General features: G+C 45.5%; 1 protein-coding gene across 2 annotated transcripts in view; it reads left to right on the top strand.

Moving 5' to 3' along the window:
* LOC106563669 (short transient receptor potential channel 5) overlaps positions 1-17,366 on the top strand; it is a 52,261-nt gene that overhangs the window by 14,048 nt on the left and 20,847 nt on the right. The window contains exons 1-9 of one of the 2 annotated variants that reach the window (XM_045690124.1): positions 1,495-1,587; positions 1,731-2,165; positions 5,220-5,537; positions 5,641-5,844; positions 10,421-10,757; positions 11,010-11,149; positions 12,321-12,643; positions 13,876-14,071; positions 15,018-15,227. In XM_045690124.1, coding sequence (XP_045546080.1) covers positions 1,776-2,165; positions 5,220-5,537; positions 5,641-5,844; positions 10,421-10,757; positions 11,010-11,149; positions 12,321-12,643; positions 13,876-14,071; positions 15,018-15,227 — 2,118 coding nt within the window. In that variant the 5' untranslated portion in view covers positions 1,495-1,587; positions 1,731-1,775. Of the gene's footprint in view, positions 1-1,494; positions 1,588-1,730; positions 2,166-5,219; positions 5,538-5,640; positions 5,845-10,420; positions 10,758-11,009; positions 11,150-12,320; positions 12,644-13,875; positions 14,072-15,017; positions 15,228-17,366 lie in introns of those variants that run through there. The other variant, XM_045690123.1, reaches the window with a different exon arrangement.

Raw genomic sequence — 17,366 nt, forward strand, 5'->3', positions numbered from 1 at the left:
TGCAGAGGGAGGTGTTTAGTCCCAGGGTCCTTAGCTTAGTGATGAGGTTTGTGGGCACTATGGTACTGTAAGTCGCTCTGGATAAGAGCGTCTGCTAAATGACTAAAATGTCAAATGTAAATGTGTTGAATGCTGAGCTGTAGTCAATGAATAGCATTCTCACGTAGGTGTTCCTTTTGTCCAAGTGGTAAAGAGCAGTGTGGAGTGCGATTGAGATTGCATCATCTGTGGATCTGTTGGGGTAGTATGCAAATTGGAGTGGGTCTAGGGCATCCAGGAGGATTCTGTTGATGTGAGCCATGACCAGCCTTTCAAAGCACTTCATGGCTACCGACGTGAGTGCTGGACGGCGGGCAGGTGCGGGCAGCGATCGGTTGAAGAGCATGCATTTAGTTTTACTTGCATTTAAGAGCAGTTGGAGGCCACGGAAGGAGAGTTGTATGGCATTGAAGCTCATCTGGAGGTTAGTTAACACAGTGTCCAAAGAAGGGCCAGAGGTATACAGAAGGGTGTCGTCTGCGTAGAGGTGGATCAAATAATCATCAGCAGCAAGAGCGACATCATTGATGTATACAGAGAAGAGAGTCGGCCCGAGAATTGAACCCTGTGGCACCCCCATAGAGACTGCCAGAGGTCCGGACAACAGGCCCTCTGATTTGACATACTGAACTCTATCAGAGAAGTAGTTGGTGAACCAGGTGAGGCAATCATTTGAGAAACCAAGGCTGTTGAGTCTGCCAATAAGAATGTTGTGATTGACAGAGTCGAAAGCCTTAGCCAGGTCGATGAATACGGCTGCACAGTAATGTCTCTTATTGATGGCGGTTATGATATCATTTAGGACCTTGAGTGTGGCTGAGGTGCACCCATGACCAGCTCTGAAACCAGATTGCATAGCGGAGAAGGTACGGTGGGATTCGAAATGGTCAGTAATCTGCTTGTTAACTTGTCTTTCGAAGATCTTAGAAAGGCAGGGTAGAATAGATATAGGTCTGTAGCAGTTTGGGTCTAGAGTGTCTCCCCCTTTGAAGAGGGGGATGACCGCGGCAGCTTCCCAATCTATGGGAATCTCAGACGATATGAAAGAGAGGTTAAACAGGCTAGTAATAGGGGTTGCAACAATTTAGAAAGACGAGGTGGTGGCGGTGGGGTGGCAGAGGGGCCCCACTAGTTCCTCCATCTATGGGCTTCTTCCCTCTGCTGTCAGTTTCCAGGGGGGAAAAAACTCTTGCAGTGATCAAACAGAGAGCCCGTTTATCCTACTGATACATTCAGCTGTGTGGAGCGACATCGTAGGAGGAGGCTGTGAATTTGGCAGTCCAATTTATGCTTGATCCGAAAATGTGGTCGGCGGCGCCGTGTGGAGGGTGTGACGCCTCCGGAGGCACGCAAAGGCCAAATTGTGCTCCGAAATCGTATCGCCGTGCTACTCTCAAATTTTGTAACAATCTGGAGGGCTCCGTATAGCTCCGCATTGACATGATTGGCTGATGGTAGGTGAGGGCGGGAAGACCTGTATAAACACAAACTCACTTCCTTGACAACTTTCTTCACAACAGCTCTGCGCTGCTCCGCGAACCACAAAAAGTATGTTTGCTTTGACTTCTGCAGAGGCCGCATCACAGTAAATGCTGTATTGCCATACAGAGCCTTTTAGGCTATCAACACTGTCCTACTGCACAATATGTGGAGAACAAAACGAACCCATGCTGTTTTTTGTTTGCCCCCAGATTCCAATCTCCCAGTAGGTCGTGAGTGACGCTGACTGTGTGCACATGATGAATCCCATGGCCCAGCTGTACTACAAGAAGGCGAGCTACTCGCCGTACCGCGACCGCATCCCGCTGCAGATCGTGCGGGCGGAAGCGGAGCTGTCAGCGGAGGAGCGGGCGTACCTGACGGCGGTGGAGAAGGGCGACTATGCCGGGGTGAAGCTGGCCCTGCAGGAGGCGGAGATTTACTACAACATCAACGTGAACTGTCTGGACCCGCTGGGGCGCAGCGCACTGCTCATTGCCATCGAGAACGAAAACCTGGAGGTGATGGAGCTGCTGCTCAACCACGGCGTGCACGTGGGCGACGCGCTGCTCTACGCCATTCGCAAGGAGGTGGTGGGCGCTGTGGAGCTGCTGCTGTCCCACCGCAGGCCCAGTGGAGAGAAACAGGTAAGGAGGACCATAGGAGCACATTTCAGCTAGTAGCCTAGGCCTCAGGGGCGAAAATCTGATATCAACTTTGGGGGGGACAATTACATGAGATTTTCTCAAGAGCAATTCCTGAGGGGGACACCAAAAGTAGTGCTGTAACACATAGCCTACATTGTAATATGGTAAATGTATATTGAGGAACCAAAGAAATAAGGTGTTTGCCGTACTCCTAACTACCGGTACCCAAAACTACACAACTACTCACAACAGCAATACCATTGCCTTTAACAAATCTTAGTTCAGTCACCAGTTTAAGTTGAGAGTGGGGGTTTCCATGGCATTTTCCAATTATGTTCCTATTTTACAAGTAAAAAAAATGGACAACCTTTCATAATGTTGCCAAACAAAGACTCAACAAACTTACCTGAGACTCCCTGTCTATGCCAGTCTGTCCCTGCATATCTGTCCCCAACTCTGCTGTCTGTGTGCCATCTGTTGCCTGCTCTGCCTTATGACATCATTGTGAAACATTTCCATTAGAATTTCATTTCTTTCTTATGAACATTTTATCAACTAGTCTTTGAGATATTAGGCTACTAGGGTTCTTACTTTGCGTTTCGGTGTACTGAAAAATACTCTGATGTCCGTCTTTTATTTTTCTGCCATTTTTCTACCTGGCTGGCTGGCTACACACACACACACACACAGTGTGTAGGTTATTTACAGTAGGAGATGGGCTTCTATCATCTTATCTTTTATCATTCTATTTGGGCTTCGATCTAAAAGGTAGCTAGCAAATGTGAAACGGATTAAAATGACAAGATTTGACAGCTGTATGAGTTCACCATTTACACAACATATGCTGCAACCTTTTGTAATTTTAATAGTTTGTTTCATATTGGCTGGCTTCCAACAATAGCTGAATTTGCAAAGCTAGCGAGCACCAATTCAGTTTCAGTGGTGTTTGCTATAATCTTTGCTTCCCGGGTTAAATAAAATAAATAAATAAAAGTTCCCTTGCGACAATTTAGCTTTTGCAATGAGACCATTAAATATATTTAAGACAATGGTAGAAGAGAGTGTAGTTCTGTTCAGTTTGGACTTCAGTTTATCGCTAACCTTATCACAGGGACTTTGAAGCACTAACTTACATCATCTGCATGCTGATCTCGGAATAAATTGACGATAGCAAAGATTCCATCTTTGACGAAGCCACATAAATGGAATAGTTACTAGCTAGCTTAATAGTTCATATTTGCGCGCTAGCTCTGCATATTCAGCTAGTGTGTGTGCGCGATTGACTGGATTAACCTCACGTCAGTTACGTTCATTTCGTGCCTTTCAGACAGTGGCTACGACCCCTCTGTTACCTTGCCAGTGGATCAAACCATTGTGAGGAAAAGGGTGGGGGGGGTCGCAATCTTTTGAAACTTAAAAACGCGCTATTAAGTGTCTATAATCAGCACAATTGCTTTCATTGCGTATTATTAATATTATTTAAATTACATAGTTATGTTTCAGTGATATATTGGGGGGGACAAATCATATTTTTCCCAGGATGGGGGGGTCGTGTCCCCCCCGTCCCCCCCGCGATTTCCGCCCCTGCTAGGCCTACAAGGTCCTTACTGTAGCCCAATTAGCATGATGGTTACATGTTATGTATATGTTCTCCTGGTTATATACATGTTATGTATATGTTCTCCTGGTTATATACATGTTATGTATATGTTCTCCTGGTTATATACATGTTATGTATATGTTCTCCTGGTTATATACATGTTATGTATATGTTCTCCTGGTTATATACATGTTATGTATATGTTCTCCTGGTTATATACATGTTATGTATATGTTCTCCTGGTTATATACATGTTATGTATATGTTCTCCTGGTTATATACATGTTATGTATATGTTCTCCTGGTTATATACATGTTATGTATATGTTCTCCTGGTTATGTATATGTTATGTATATGTTCTCCTGGTTATGTATATGTTCTCCTGGTTATATACATGTTATGTATATGTTCTCCTGGTTATATACATGTTATGTATATGTTCTCCTGGTTATATACATGTTATGTATATGTTCTCCTGGTTATATACATGTTATGTATATGTTCTCCTGGTTACGTACATGTTATGTATAGTTCTCCTGGTTACATACATGTTATGTATAGTTCTCCTGGTTATATACATGTTATGTATTAGTTCTCCTGGTTATATACATGTTATGTATATGTTCTCCTGGTTATATACATGTTATGTATAGTTCTCCTGGTTACATACATGTTATGTATAGTTCTCCTGGTTATATACATGTTATGTATATGTTCTCCTGGTTATATACATGTTATGTATATGTTCTCCTGGTTATATACATGTTATGTATAGTTCTCCTGGTTATATACATGTTATGTATATGTTCTCCTGGTTATATACATGTTATGTATATGTTCTCCTGGTTATATACATGTTATGTATATGTTCTCCTGGTTATATACATGTTATGTATATGTTCTCCTGGTTATTGTTATGTATATGTTCTCCTGGTTATATACATGTTATGTATAGTTCTCCTGGTTACATACATGTTATGTATAGTTCTCCTGGTTATATACATGTTATGTATAGTTCTCCTGGTTACATACATGTTATGTATAGTTCTCCTGGTTATATACATGTTATGTATATGTTCTCCTGGTTATATACATGTTATGTATAGTTCTCCTGGTTACATACATGTTATGTATAGTTCTCCTGGTTACATACATGTTATGTATAGTTCTCCTGGTTACATACATGTTATGTATAGTTCTCCTGGTTATATACATGTTATGTATATGTTCTCCTGGTTATATACATGTTATGTATAGTTCTCCTGGTTACATACATGTTATGTATATGTTCTCCTGGTTATATACATGTTATGTATATGTTCTCCTGGTTATATACATGTTATGTATATGTTCTCCTGGTTATATACATGTTATGTAAGTTATACAGGTTATGCTCTTGCCTGGGCGCATTCATTAATCCCTCTCCACCCCAACCCTCTGTTCTCTTCTCCAGGTGCCCAACCTGATGATGGATACCCAGTTCTCAGAGTTTACCCCTGACATCACACCCATCATGCTGGCAGCTCACACCAACAACTACGAGATCATCAAGCTGCTGGTCCAGCGCAAGGTGACCATCCCCCGGCCACACCAGATCCGCTGTGACTGCGTGGCGTGCGTGTCCAGCTCCGAGGTGGACAGCCTGCGCCACTCCCGCTCTCGCCTCAATGTCTACAAGACCCTAGCCAGCCCGTCCCTCATTGCCCTGTCCAGCGAAGACCCCATCCTGACCGCCTTCCGCCTGGGCTGGGAGCTGAAAGAGCTGAGCAAGGTGGGGAACGAGTTCTGTCTGGATTACCAGGATCTGTCCCAGTAGAGTTAAGGGTTTATGAAGGGTTTATAAAGTGTTTTTAACTAGTGTATGACTCTTCCAGGTGGAGAATGAGTTCCGTCAGGAATACGAGGAGCTGTCCCAGCAGTGTAAGCTGTTTGCCAAGGACCTGCTGGACCAGGCCAGGAGCTCCAGAGAGCTGGAGACCATCCTCAACCACCGTGACTACCTCAGTGAGGAGCTGGATCCAAAGGACTGCCGCGACCTGGCCAAGCTCAAACTGGCCATCAAGTACCATCAGAAAGAGGTGAGAGGGAGAGGAGAGAGGGCCGTGCAGAAGATGTCTGTCTGGTATAGTGAGGGTGTCCTTAGTTGAATGGATTGGCACTGTATCAGGTGAAGTGCTCACTGGGCAGTATGCTGGCAGTGTTACCTATTTCAACAAGCACATTTTCCTGTATGCTTGTGATAAAATCGCTAAAGTGACAATGATGAATTTCCATGCGTTGTTTCCTAGGATATTTCTTTATGCAGCAAAATGTCAGTTGCTGCCAGTGACAAAACACTTGACTAATAATAATTTAGCACACTAGAGGAAATGAACCTGACATTTGAGAAGAGAGCAGTGACTAGAAGAGATCTGTTGTAGACAATGGAAGCTTGATGGTCGAGCACTTTAATTCAAATCGTCTTGATATTGAACAGTGATTACAGGACCAATTTGAGATGTGTCAGAAATTGTAGTCATCTCACCATCTATTTATAAAAAATATCTACAGGAATAGCATGTAGAAGTGAGTCACAGCGTTTAAGTCTAAATGAAACGAGACACAGGCAAGTCGAGAGCTTGGGTGATCAGCTGGCTTGTGTTCTCTCATTGCCAACTAAAGGGATATATTCACAGTTTACTATACCACTGAGAATTCTGCCATTCTATTGCTTCTTTTTGTTGGTATAAAATACATTTGGCACGCTGTCTTTCCTTCCCTTTTGTACCCCGGGAGAGGTCTGACAAACACACCCTCACATATGTGTGGGCCAAACAAAAGCACACACTCATCCTCACTCACATACAGACACGCACACACTCCTCTTGATTGGAATGCTGGCATTTGGCTGCTCCTTTGTTGTGAGCTGAATACTGTATTTCTCTCTGCAGTGTAATAAATTCTCAGTCTTCTCCAGCTCTGCGGGGCTGTTAAGAGAACCTAACCAACCACACTGGGGAAAAGGCCAGGTAGAATAATCATGCCTCGTCAGAAAGTAGGCTACAGGTAGAATAATCATGCCACTACAGTCAGCAACACTCTCAGTTCAGTCAGCATTCGGACATCTTATGGTTGGTTAAAGTTACCTTATTTAAAACAGCAATCATTCTAGAGGTAGATGGTCAGAGATGAATGTAGATTGTGTGCAGACAAGGACAGCATATTCACGAGGGAGTTGAGGGCCTGGTTGTCAAGGAGAAGTAGGGAGACATTGGGGTGGTGGGAGGACAGCAGGGTTAAACTAGTCGAATTCAGCATGTGCATCAAATATTCACACATCAGGGAGGAGGGGGAACTACTGTTTGGGCTTGATAGAATCAGCTGCTCTGCTGGGACTGGTTACCCAGCATGCCACAATTAGTAAAGTCGTTGGTCCCTCATCCCTATGCATCCACAATCAAATCAAACTTTATTTGTCACATGCGCCGAACACAACATGTGTAGACCTTACGTGAAATGCTTACTATCAAGCCCTTAAACAACAGTGCAGTTCAAGAAAGAGTTAAGAAAATATTTACCTAATAAACTAAAGTAAAAAATTTGAAAAAGTAACACAGTAAAGTAACAATAACGAGGCTATATACAGGGGGTACCGGTACCGAGTCAATGTGCAGGGGTACAGGTTAGATGAGGAATTTGTACATGTAGGTAGGGGGGAAGTGACCATGCATAGATAATAAATAGCAAGCAGCAGCAGTGTAAAAACAAAGAGGGGGGGGGTCAATGTAAACAGTCCAGGTGGCCATTTGATTAATTGTTCAGCAGTCTTATGTCTTGGGGGTAGAAGCTGTTAAGTAGCCTTTTAGACCTAGACTTGGCGCTCTGGTACCGCTTGCCGTGCGATAGCAGAGAAAACAGTCTATGACTTGGGTGAGTCTTTGGAGTCTTTGACAATTGTTTTGGCGTTCCTCTGGGCCGTACGCACTACTCTCTGTAGCGCCTTACAGTCAGATGCCGAGCAGTTAGCATACCAGGTGGTGATGCAACCGGTCAAGATGCTCTCGATGGTGCAGTTATAGAACCTTTTGAGGATCTGGGGACCCATGTCAAGTCTTTTCAGTCTCCTGAGGGGGAAAAAGTTTTGTTGTGCCCTCTTCATGACTGTCTTGGTGTGTTTGGACCATGATAGTTTGTTGGTGATGTGGACACCAAGGAACTTGAAACTCTCGACCCGCTCCACTACAGCCCTGTCTATGTTAATGGGGGCCTGTTCGGCACGCCTTTTTCTGTAGTCCACGATCAGCTCTTTTATATTGCTCACATTGAGGGAGAGGTTGTTGTCCTGGCACCACACTGCCAGGTCCCTGACCTCCTCCATAGAGTCTCATCATTGTCGGTGATCAGGCCTACTACTGTTGTGTCGTCAGCAAACTTAATGATGGTGTTGGAGTCATGTTTGAATAGGGAGTACAGGAGGGGACTAAGCACACACCCCTGAGGGGCCCCAGTGTTGAGGATCAGCGTATTAGACATGTTGGTGCCTACCTTACCACCTGGGGGCGGCCCGTCAGGTAGTCCAGGATCCAGTTGCAGAGGGAGGTGATTAGTCCCAGGGTCCTTAGCTTAGTGATGAGCTTTGTGGGCACTATGGTGTTGAACGCTGAGCTGTAGTCAATGAACAGCATTCTCACATAGGTGTTTATTTTGTCCAGGTGGGAAAGGGCAGTGTGGAATGCGATTAAGGTTGCGTCATCTGTGGATCTTTTGGAGCGGTATGTGAATTGGATTGAGTCTAGGGTATCCGGGAGGATGCTGTTGATGTGAGCCGTGATCAGCCTTTCAAAGCACTTCATGGCTACCGACATGAGGACAAGGACTATGGAGGTCTGCTTTAAACATGTAGGTATTACAGACTCGGTCAGGGAGAGGTTGAAAATGTCAGTGAAGACACTTGCCAGTTGATCCGCGCATGCTTTGAGTACAGGTCCTGGTAATCCGTCTGGCCCCGTGGCTTTGTGAATGTTGACCTGTTTAAAGGTCTTGCTCACATCGGCTACCTAGAGCATTATCACACAGTCGTCCAGAACAGCTAGTGCTCTCATGCATGCTTCAGTGTTGCTTGCCTCGAAGTGAGCATAAAAGGCATTTCTCTCGCTGGTAGGCTCGCATCACAGGGCAGCTCGCAGCTGGGTTTCCCTTTGTAGTCCATAATAGTTTTCAAGCCCTGCCACATCCAACGAGCGTCAAAACAAGTGTAGTAGGATTTAATCTTAATCCTGTATTGACGCTTTGCTTGTTTGATGGTTCGTCTGAGGGCATAGAGGGATTTCTTATAAGCGTCCGGATTAGTGTTCCGCTCCTTGAAAGCGGCAGCTCTAGCCTTTAGCTTGATGCGGATGTTGCCTGTAATCCATGGCTTCTGGTTGGGATATGTACGTACTGTGGGGTAGACGTCATTGATGCACTTATTGATGAAGCTGATGACTGAGATGGTATACTCCTCAATGCCATTTGATGAATCCCAGAACATATTCCAGTCTGTGCTAGCAAAACAGTCCTATAGCGTAGCATCCGCGTCATCTGACCACTTCCGTATTGAGCGAGTCACTGGTACTTCCTGCTTTAGTTTTTGCTTGTAAGCAGGAATCAGGAAGCTTGAATTATGGTCAGATTCGGCAAACTGAGGGCGGGGGAGAGCTTTGTATGCATCTCTGTGTGTGGAGTGAAGGTGGTCTAGAGTTTTTTTCCTCTGGTTGCACATGTGACATGCTGGTAGAAATTAGGTAAAACTGATTTAAGTTTGCCTGCATTAAAGTCCCCGGCCACTAGGAGCACCGCTTCCGGATGAGCATATTCTTGTTTGCTTATGGCCTTATACACCTGGTTGAGTGCGGTCTTAGTTCCAGCATCGGTATGTGGTGGTAAATAGACGGCTACGAATAATATAGATGAGAAGTCTCTTCTTAGATAGTGTGGTCTACAGCTTATCATAAGGGACTCTACCTCAGGCGAGCAATACCTAGAGACATCTTTAATATTAGACATTGCGCACCAGCTGTTATTGACAAACAGACACACTCCCCAGCCCTCGTCTTACCAGACGTAGCTTCTCTGTCCTGCTGGTACATGGAAAATCCCTCCAGCTCTATATTATCTGTGTCGTCGTTCAGCCACGGCTCTGTGAAACATAAGATATTGCAGTTTTTATTGTCCCGTTGATAGTATAATCTTGATTGTAGGTTATCCATTTTATTTTCCAATGATTGCACGTTGGCCAATAGAACGGATGGCAGTGGGAGTTTACTCACTGGCCTATGAATTCTCAGAAGGCAGCCCGACCTCCGCCCCCTTTTTTTCTGTGCTGTGTCAAGGTCAGAGGTCATCTGTGGGAGGTTAGCTCCAGGGACTAACACAGGGAAGTTAGTTTTACTGCAGGAAAGTTGGCGAGAGCCTGGGACTTTACGTAGTACACATCACCTTTATATCTGAAGCACTACGTGGCAGAATCATATTAAAGATATGTACGATATCCATGCTTCTATTGTATTAGATTTTCTGAATTTCTTGGTGGTTGGACGTACTATCAATCTGTACAACACTGGCCCAGTCTGATACTATTGTTTTGATTTCCCTTATGGATCTTCTTCCTGTATCTGTCACTGTCTTCCTCTCCAGTTTGTGTCCCAGCCAAACTGCCAGCAGCTCCTGGCCACCCTGTGGTACGACGGTTTCCCGGGGTGGCGCAGACGCCACTGGGCGGTCAAGCTGGTCACCTGCTTTACCATCGGCCTGCTCTTCCCCATCTTCTCCCTGGTCTACCTGCTGGCCCCCAGGAGTGCCCTGGGCCTCTTCATCAAGAAGCCCTTCATCAAGTTCATCTGCCACACAGCCTCCTACCTGACTTTCCTTTTCCTCCTCCTCCTGGCCTCCCAGCACATCGTGAGAACAGACCTGCACGTCCAGGGCCCACCGCCCACCGTGGTGGAGTGGATGATCCTTCCCTGGGTGCTGGGTGAGCAGGGGGTGGGGTGGGGGCGAAAAGGTGACTGGGGAGAGCTAACTTTATCGTTAGAAACCACTCTAATAGGTTGTAACTTGTAATTGGGTGGATAATGAGAAATTCAATGCTGAATTTTGCTGCAGTTAATCTGTTTCTGATTTGGACTAGCTATAAGTTTACAGTGTAAAACTAGTGTGACAGGTGCCATTAATTGCAGTGTGCAATGTCACTTGTCTTACTGACTGACACCTGTCTGCCCTTAAGGCTTTATCTGGGCTGAGATAAAGGAGATGTGGGACGGCGGTTTCACTGAGTACGTCCATGACTGGTGGAACCTGATGGACTTTGCCATGAACTCTCTCTACTTGGCCACTATCTCACTGAAACTAGTTGCTTACTTCAAGGTACGTGTATTTTTTTCAAGATGAGCTGATGCTATTGTGAGGGTTAAGAAATTCCTGCCTATTTATTCTTGCCAATGTACATATTCCAACATAACCGTGGCCTTCTGATATGTAGCTAACGGTACTCTCTCTCTCGTCTCCACAACAGTACAACTCTCTCTCTCTCTCTCTCTCTCTCTCTCTCTCTCTCTCTCTCTCTCTCTCTCTCTCTCTCTCTCTCTCTCTCTCTCTCTCTCTCTCTCTCTCTCTCTCTCTCTCTCTCTCTCTCTCTCTCTCTCTCTCTTGTCTCCACAACAGTACAACAGCTCTCTCTCTTGCTTCCACAACAGTACAACAGCTCTCTCTCTTGTCTCCACAACAGCTCTCTCTCTCTCTCTCTCCCTGTCTCCACAACAGTACAACAGCTCTCTCTCTCTCTCTCTCTCTCTCTCTCTCTCTCGTCTCCACAACAGTACAACAGCTCTCTCTCTTGCTTCCACAACAGTACAACAGCTTTCTCTCTCTCTCTCTCTCTCGCCTCTACAACAATACAACAGCTCTCTCTCTCTCTTGTCTCCACAACAATACAACAGCTCTCTCTCTCTCTCTCTCTCTCTCTCGTCTCCACAACAGTACAACAGCTCTCACTCTCTCTCTCTCTCTCTCTCTCGCCTCTACAACAATACAACAGCTCTCTCTCTCTCTTGTCTCCACAACAATACAACAGCTCTCTCTCTCTCTTCTCTCTCTCTCTCGTCTCCACAACAGTACAACAGCTCTCTCTCTCGTCTCCACAACAGTACAACAGCTCTCTCTCTCGTCTCCACAACAGTACAACAGCTCTCTCTTGTCTCCACAACAATACAACAGCTCTGTCTCTCTCTTGTCTCCACAACAGTACAGCAGCTCTCTCTCTCGTCTCCACAACAGTACAACAGCTCTCTTTCTCGTCTCCACAACAGTACAACAGCTCTCTCTTTCTCGTCTCCACAACAGTACAGCAGCCCTCTCTCTCTCTCGTCTCCACAACAGTACAACAGCCCTTTCTCTCTCTCTCTTGTCTCCACAACAGTACAACAGCCCTTTCTCTCTCTCTCTTGTCTCCATAACAGTACAACAGTACTCTCTCCCTCTCTCTCTTGTCTCCACAACAGTACAACAGCTCTCTCTCTCTCTCTCGTCTCCACAACAGTACAACAGCTCTCGGCCGCGGGAGGAGTGGGAGATGTGGCACCCAACGCTGATCGCCGAGGCCCTGTTTGCTATCGCCAACATCTTCAGCTCCCTGCGCCTCATCTCCCTGTTCACAGCCAACTCCCACCTGGGGCCTCTGCAGATCTCCCTGGGACGCATGCTGCTGGACATCCTTAAGTTCCTCTTCATCTACTGCCTGGTGCTGCTGGCCTTCGCTAACGGGCTCAACCAGCTGTACTTCTACTACGAGACCAAGGCCTCGGACGAGCCCAACAACTGCAAGGGCATCCGCTGTGAGAAGCAGAACAACGCCTTCTCTACGTGAGTCATCTCATCTGAGACCCTTTGTCCTGGGGATATGAGAACGGAGAAAGACAAATACTGTGTAATGACAAAAGGAGGGGTTTGGATAAACAGAAAGAAGGGTGTATAGAGAGATGGACGAGACCAGTACATTCTGAGACAAGGAAGGGAGTGAAGAAGGAGAAGGCAGGGTAAAGTAAGGAGGTTAGAGGGAGGAGGTTAGAGGGAGGAGGTTAGAGGGAGGAGGTTAGAGGGAGGAGGTTAGAGGGAGGAGGGTAGAGGGAGGAAGGTAGAGGGAGGAGGGTAGAGGGAGGAGGTAGAGGGAGGAGGGTAGAGGGAGGAGGGTAGAGGGAGGAGGGTAGAGGGAGGAAGGTAGAGGGAGGAGGGTAGAGGGAGGAGGGTAGAGGGAGGAGGGTAGAGGGAGGAGGTAGAGGGAGGAGGGTAAGGGAGGAAGTAGAGGAGGAAGGTAGAGGAGGAAGGTAAGGGAGGAGGGTAGAGGGAGGAGGGTAGAGGGAGGAAGGTAGAGGGAGGAGGGTAGAGGGAGGAGGTGAGGGAGGAGTAGAGGAGGAGGGTAGAGGGAGGAAGGTAGAGGGAGGAGGGTGGGGAGGAGGTAGAGGGAGGAAGGTAGAGGGAGGAAGGTAGAGGGAGGAGGGTAGAGGGAGGAGGGTAGAGGGAGGAGGGTAGAGGGAGGAGGGTAGAGGGAGGAAGGTAGAGGAAGGAGCTTGAAATAAATTGAGAGAGGAGGAGAATATGAAGAGATGTAAATAGAGAGAACTGTTTGGGAAGAGGAGCAGGAAGAGGGTAGCAGGTACAAAACAGGGTCTTATACTCCAATACCTATTACAATAGAAAAGCCCTTTTCATTTGTCCCACAAAGAAACTTACAGTATACACAATCCTCTCCCTCTCCCGTAATGAATAAAATATACGGCAGTGTACTAAATCTCATTTGCTTTCTCCAGCCCCTGAGTCATTCTGGAGAATGAGCAGTTTGTATCTCTCGCCTCCATCTGCTTTTGGAGGTTTTAGTGGTTCATTGAGTTACCGTAATGCAAAAGATCAGTTTAGGATTCAAAGGCTTCTGCTGTCTCGCTTTCTAATCCTTGCTCTTTGTTGGCAACACTGCATTTGCAGCTTACAGGACTATGGTAATCGTTTCTGGCTCATCAAAGTCCAAATAAAGGGTTTTGTAGAAAAACACAAAACTCAAAGAAAGTCTCTCTCTGTCTCTGTATGGTGTTCTTTCCCAGGCTGTTTGAGACGCTGCAGTCCCTGTTCTGGTCGATATTCGGCCTGCTCAACCTGTACGTGACCAATGTGAAGGCACGCCATGAGTTCACAGAGTTTGTGGGAGCCACCATGTTCGGCACCTACAACGTCATCTCCCTGGTGGTGCTGCTCAACATGCTCATCGCCATGATGAACAACTCCTATCAGCTCATCGCTGTGAGTCACACACACACACACACACACAGCTGTCTGCTGGCTCCTTTATTATGGGAACTCACATCCCACTGGTTACACTCTGGTTGAATCAGCGTTGTTTCCACGTCATTTCAATTCAATTACGTTGAACCAATGTGGAATAGACATTGAATTGATGTCCTCGCCCAGTGGGATGGCAATCTTTTTTTGTGGAGTTCTTGCTGGTGCGTATGAGTAAAGACTTTGGTTTGCAAAAAAAAACAAATAATGATCGCTGCATGCTGAGCATGCGTGTCTTGCAGTTGATCTCCAGAAGTTATGCAAAGCGTCTCTCACTCTCTGCAGGAATAAGAACCGGATGAGTAATTGTCATAAAATATATTGTAGATCATGAAGGTTTTATTGAAGGTGATAGTTTTTACCTCAGAGAGTCTGTATTTTTCTGGTGCTGCATCACACAGAGACATATTGTTATCCTTTATTTTCCTCCATGTAACCTTTCTGCCAGAGCTTTATGTAAGACGAGATAGAGGCCTTCCGCCCATCACTCTCCCTGGGAGCTGTGGGAAAAAACCTAAGTACACAACACACACACACACACACACACACACACACACACACACACACACACACACACACACACACACACACACAGACACACACACACACACACACACACACACACACACACACAGACACACACACACACACACACACACACACACACACACACACACATCCTTTAATCAACCAACCAAACCCTCACCTCTCCACTCAGACAACAGCTTATTGCCTGAGGCACATCTATGGAAGGGGAGACAGGATGTAACTACAAGTATTTTAGCCCTGCTATTAAGTGGGTTGTCATCACCCTCAGTGATAATAATGGTGACTGAATAGGATGTAAGAGTTTCAATTCTGCTAATGAATACTCAACCTCCTTTAATATCTAAATGCCCTTGTACAGGACCATGCGGACATTGAATGGAAGTTTGCCCGCACCAAGCTGTGGATGAGTTATTTTGACGAGGGAGGAACTCTCCCGCCACCCTTCAACATTGTCCCCAGCCCCAAGTCAGTGTGGTACCTGTGTGTGTGGACGTACAACCGCCTGTGTGGAGGGAACCTGCCCAGCCCTGACGACCGGAGGAAACACGAGAACTTAAAGGAGTTCACGGTAAAACATTTACAAACCTGTACAGTCAACATAGTATACAGTGTACAAACGTTCACTACATTTCCCCAGGCAGTTTCCTTTTGCTGTGTCATATCAGAGAACGATGTTCATGTTCACACTCTTTCATGTGATTGGTTCAGTAGCCATCATTGTCCTGTTCTTCTATTTCCATATAATAACCAAACAGGATCCTTGCCTGTATATGTCATGGAGAGCTTTAGAATGGTGTTGGGGCTATCAGTATTTGGCCCAGCTGGGATGTTACTGACTAGGGGCTGTATATTCTGGTTGTTCAGCTTCCAGCTGAAGTGAGCAGGCACATGTTGCCAAGCAACCCTGCTTCATGCTCCAAATTCCCTGGACGTTTCCCATTCAGCTGAACTTCTCTCCTCTGCCAGCAGCAATCGCCTGTTCTACTGTTCTCATAGTCTACCGTTCTACTGTTCTCATAGTCTACCGTTCTACCGTTCTACCGTTCTACTGTTCTCATAGTCTACCGTTCTACTGTTCTCATAGTCTACCGTTCTACTGTTCTCATAGTCTACTGTTCTACTGCTCTACTGTTCTACTGCTCTACTGTTCTCATAGTCTACCGTTCTACTGTTCTCATAGTCTACCGTTCTACTGTTCTCATAGTCTACCGTTCTAACATTCTACTGTTCTACATAGTCTACCGTTCTACTGTTCTACTGCTCTATCATTCTACTGCTCTACTGTTCTCATAGTCTACCGTTCTACTGTTCTCATAGTCTACCGTTCTACCGTTCTACTGTTCTCATAGTCTACCGTTCTACTGTTCTCATAGTCTACCGTTCTACTGTTCTACTGTTCTCATAGTCTACCGTTCTACTGCTCTACTGTTCTACTGCTCTACTGTTCTCATAGTCTACCGTTCTACTGTTCTCATAGTCTAACCTTCTACTGTTCTCATAGTCTACCATTCTACTGTTCTCATAGTCTACCATTCTACTGTTCTCATAGTCTACCGTTCTACTGTTCTACTGTTCTCATAGTCTACCGTTCTACTCTTCTCATAGTCTACCGTTCTACTGTTCTCATAGTCTACCGTTCTACTGCTCTACTGTTCTACTGTTCTAGTGCTCTACTGTTCTCATAGTCTACCGATCTACTGTTCTACTGTTCTCATAGTCTACCGTTCTACTGTTCTACTGCTCTACTGTTCTACTGTTCTACTGTTCTCATAGTCTACCGATCTACTGTTCTACTGTTCTACTGTTCTCATAGTCTACCGTTCTACTGTTCTACTGCTCTACTGTTCTACTGTTCTACTGTTCTCATAGTCTACCGATCTACTGTTCTACTGTTCTCATAGTCTACCGTTCTACTGCTCTACTGTTCTACTGTTCTACTGTTCTCATAGTCTACCGATCTACTGTTCTACCGTTCTACTGTTCTCATAGTCTACCGTTCTACTGCTCTACTGTTCTACTGTTCTACTGCTCTACTGTTCTCATAGTCTACCGATCTACTGTTCTACTGTTCTCATAGTCTACCGTTCTACTGTTCTACTGTTCTACTGCTCTACTGTTCTACTGTTCTCATAGTCTACAGTTATACTGTTCTCATAGTCTACCATTCTACTGTTCTACTGTTCTACTGTTCTCATAGTCTACCAATCTACTGTTCTACTGTTCTCATAGTCTACCGTTCTACTGCTCTACTGTTCTACTGTTCTACTGTTTTCATTGTCTACAGTTCTACTGTTCTCATAGTCTACCGTTCTACTGTTCTACTGTTCTCATAGTCTACTGTTCTACTGTTCTCGTAGTCTACTGTTCTACTGTTCTCATAGTCTACCGTTCTACCGTTCTATTGTTCTCATAGTCTACCGTTCTACTGTTCTCATAGTCAACCATTCTACTGTTCTACTGTTCTACTGTTCTACTGTTCTCATAGTCTCCCGTTCTACTGTTCTCACAGTCTACCATTCTACTGTTCTACTGTTCTACTAGTCTACCGTTCTACTGTTCTACTGCTCTACTTTTCTCCTGTTCTACTATTCTCATAGTCTACTGTTCTACTGTTCTCAAAGTCTACCGTTCTACTGTTCTGCTGTTCTCATAGTCTACCGTTCTACTGTTCTCATAGTCTACCGTTCTACTGCTCTACTGTTCTACT

This window comes from Salmo salar, chromosome ssa11 (genome assembly GCF_905237065.1).
Source record: "Salmo salar chromosome ssa11, Ssal_v3.1, whole genome shotgun sequence".
Lineage (NCBI taxonomy): Eukaryota > Metazoa > Chordata > Actinopteri > Salmoniformes > Salmonidae > Salmo > Salmo salar.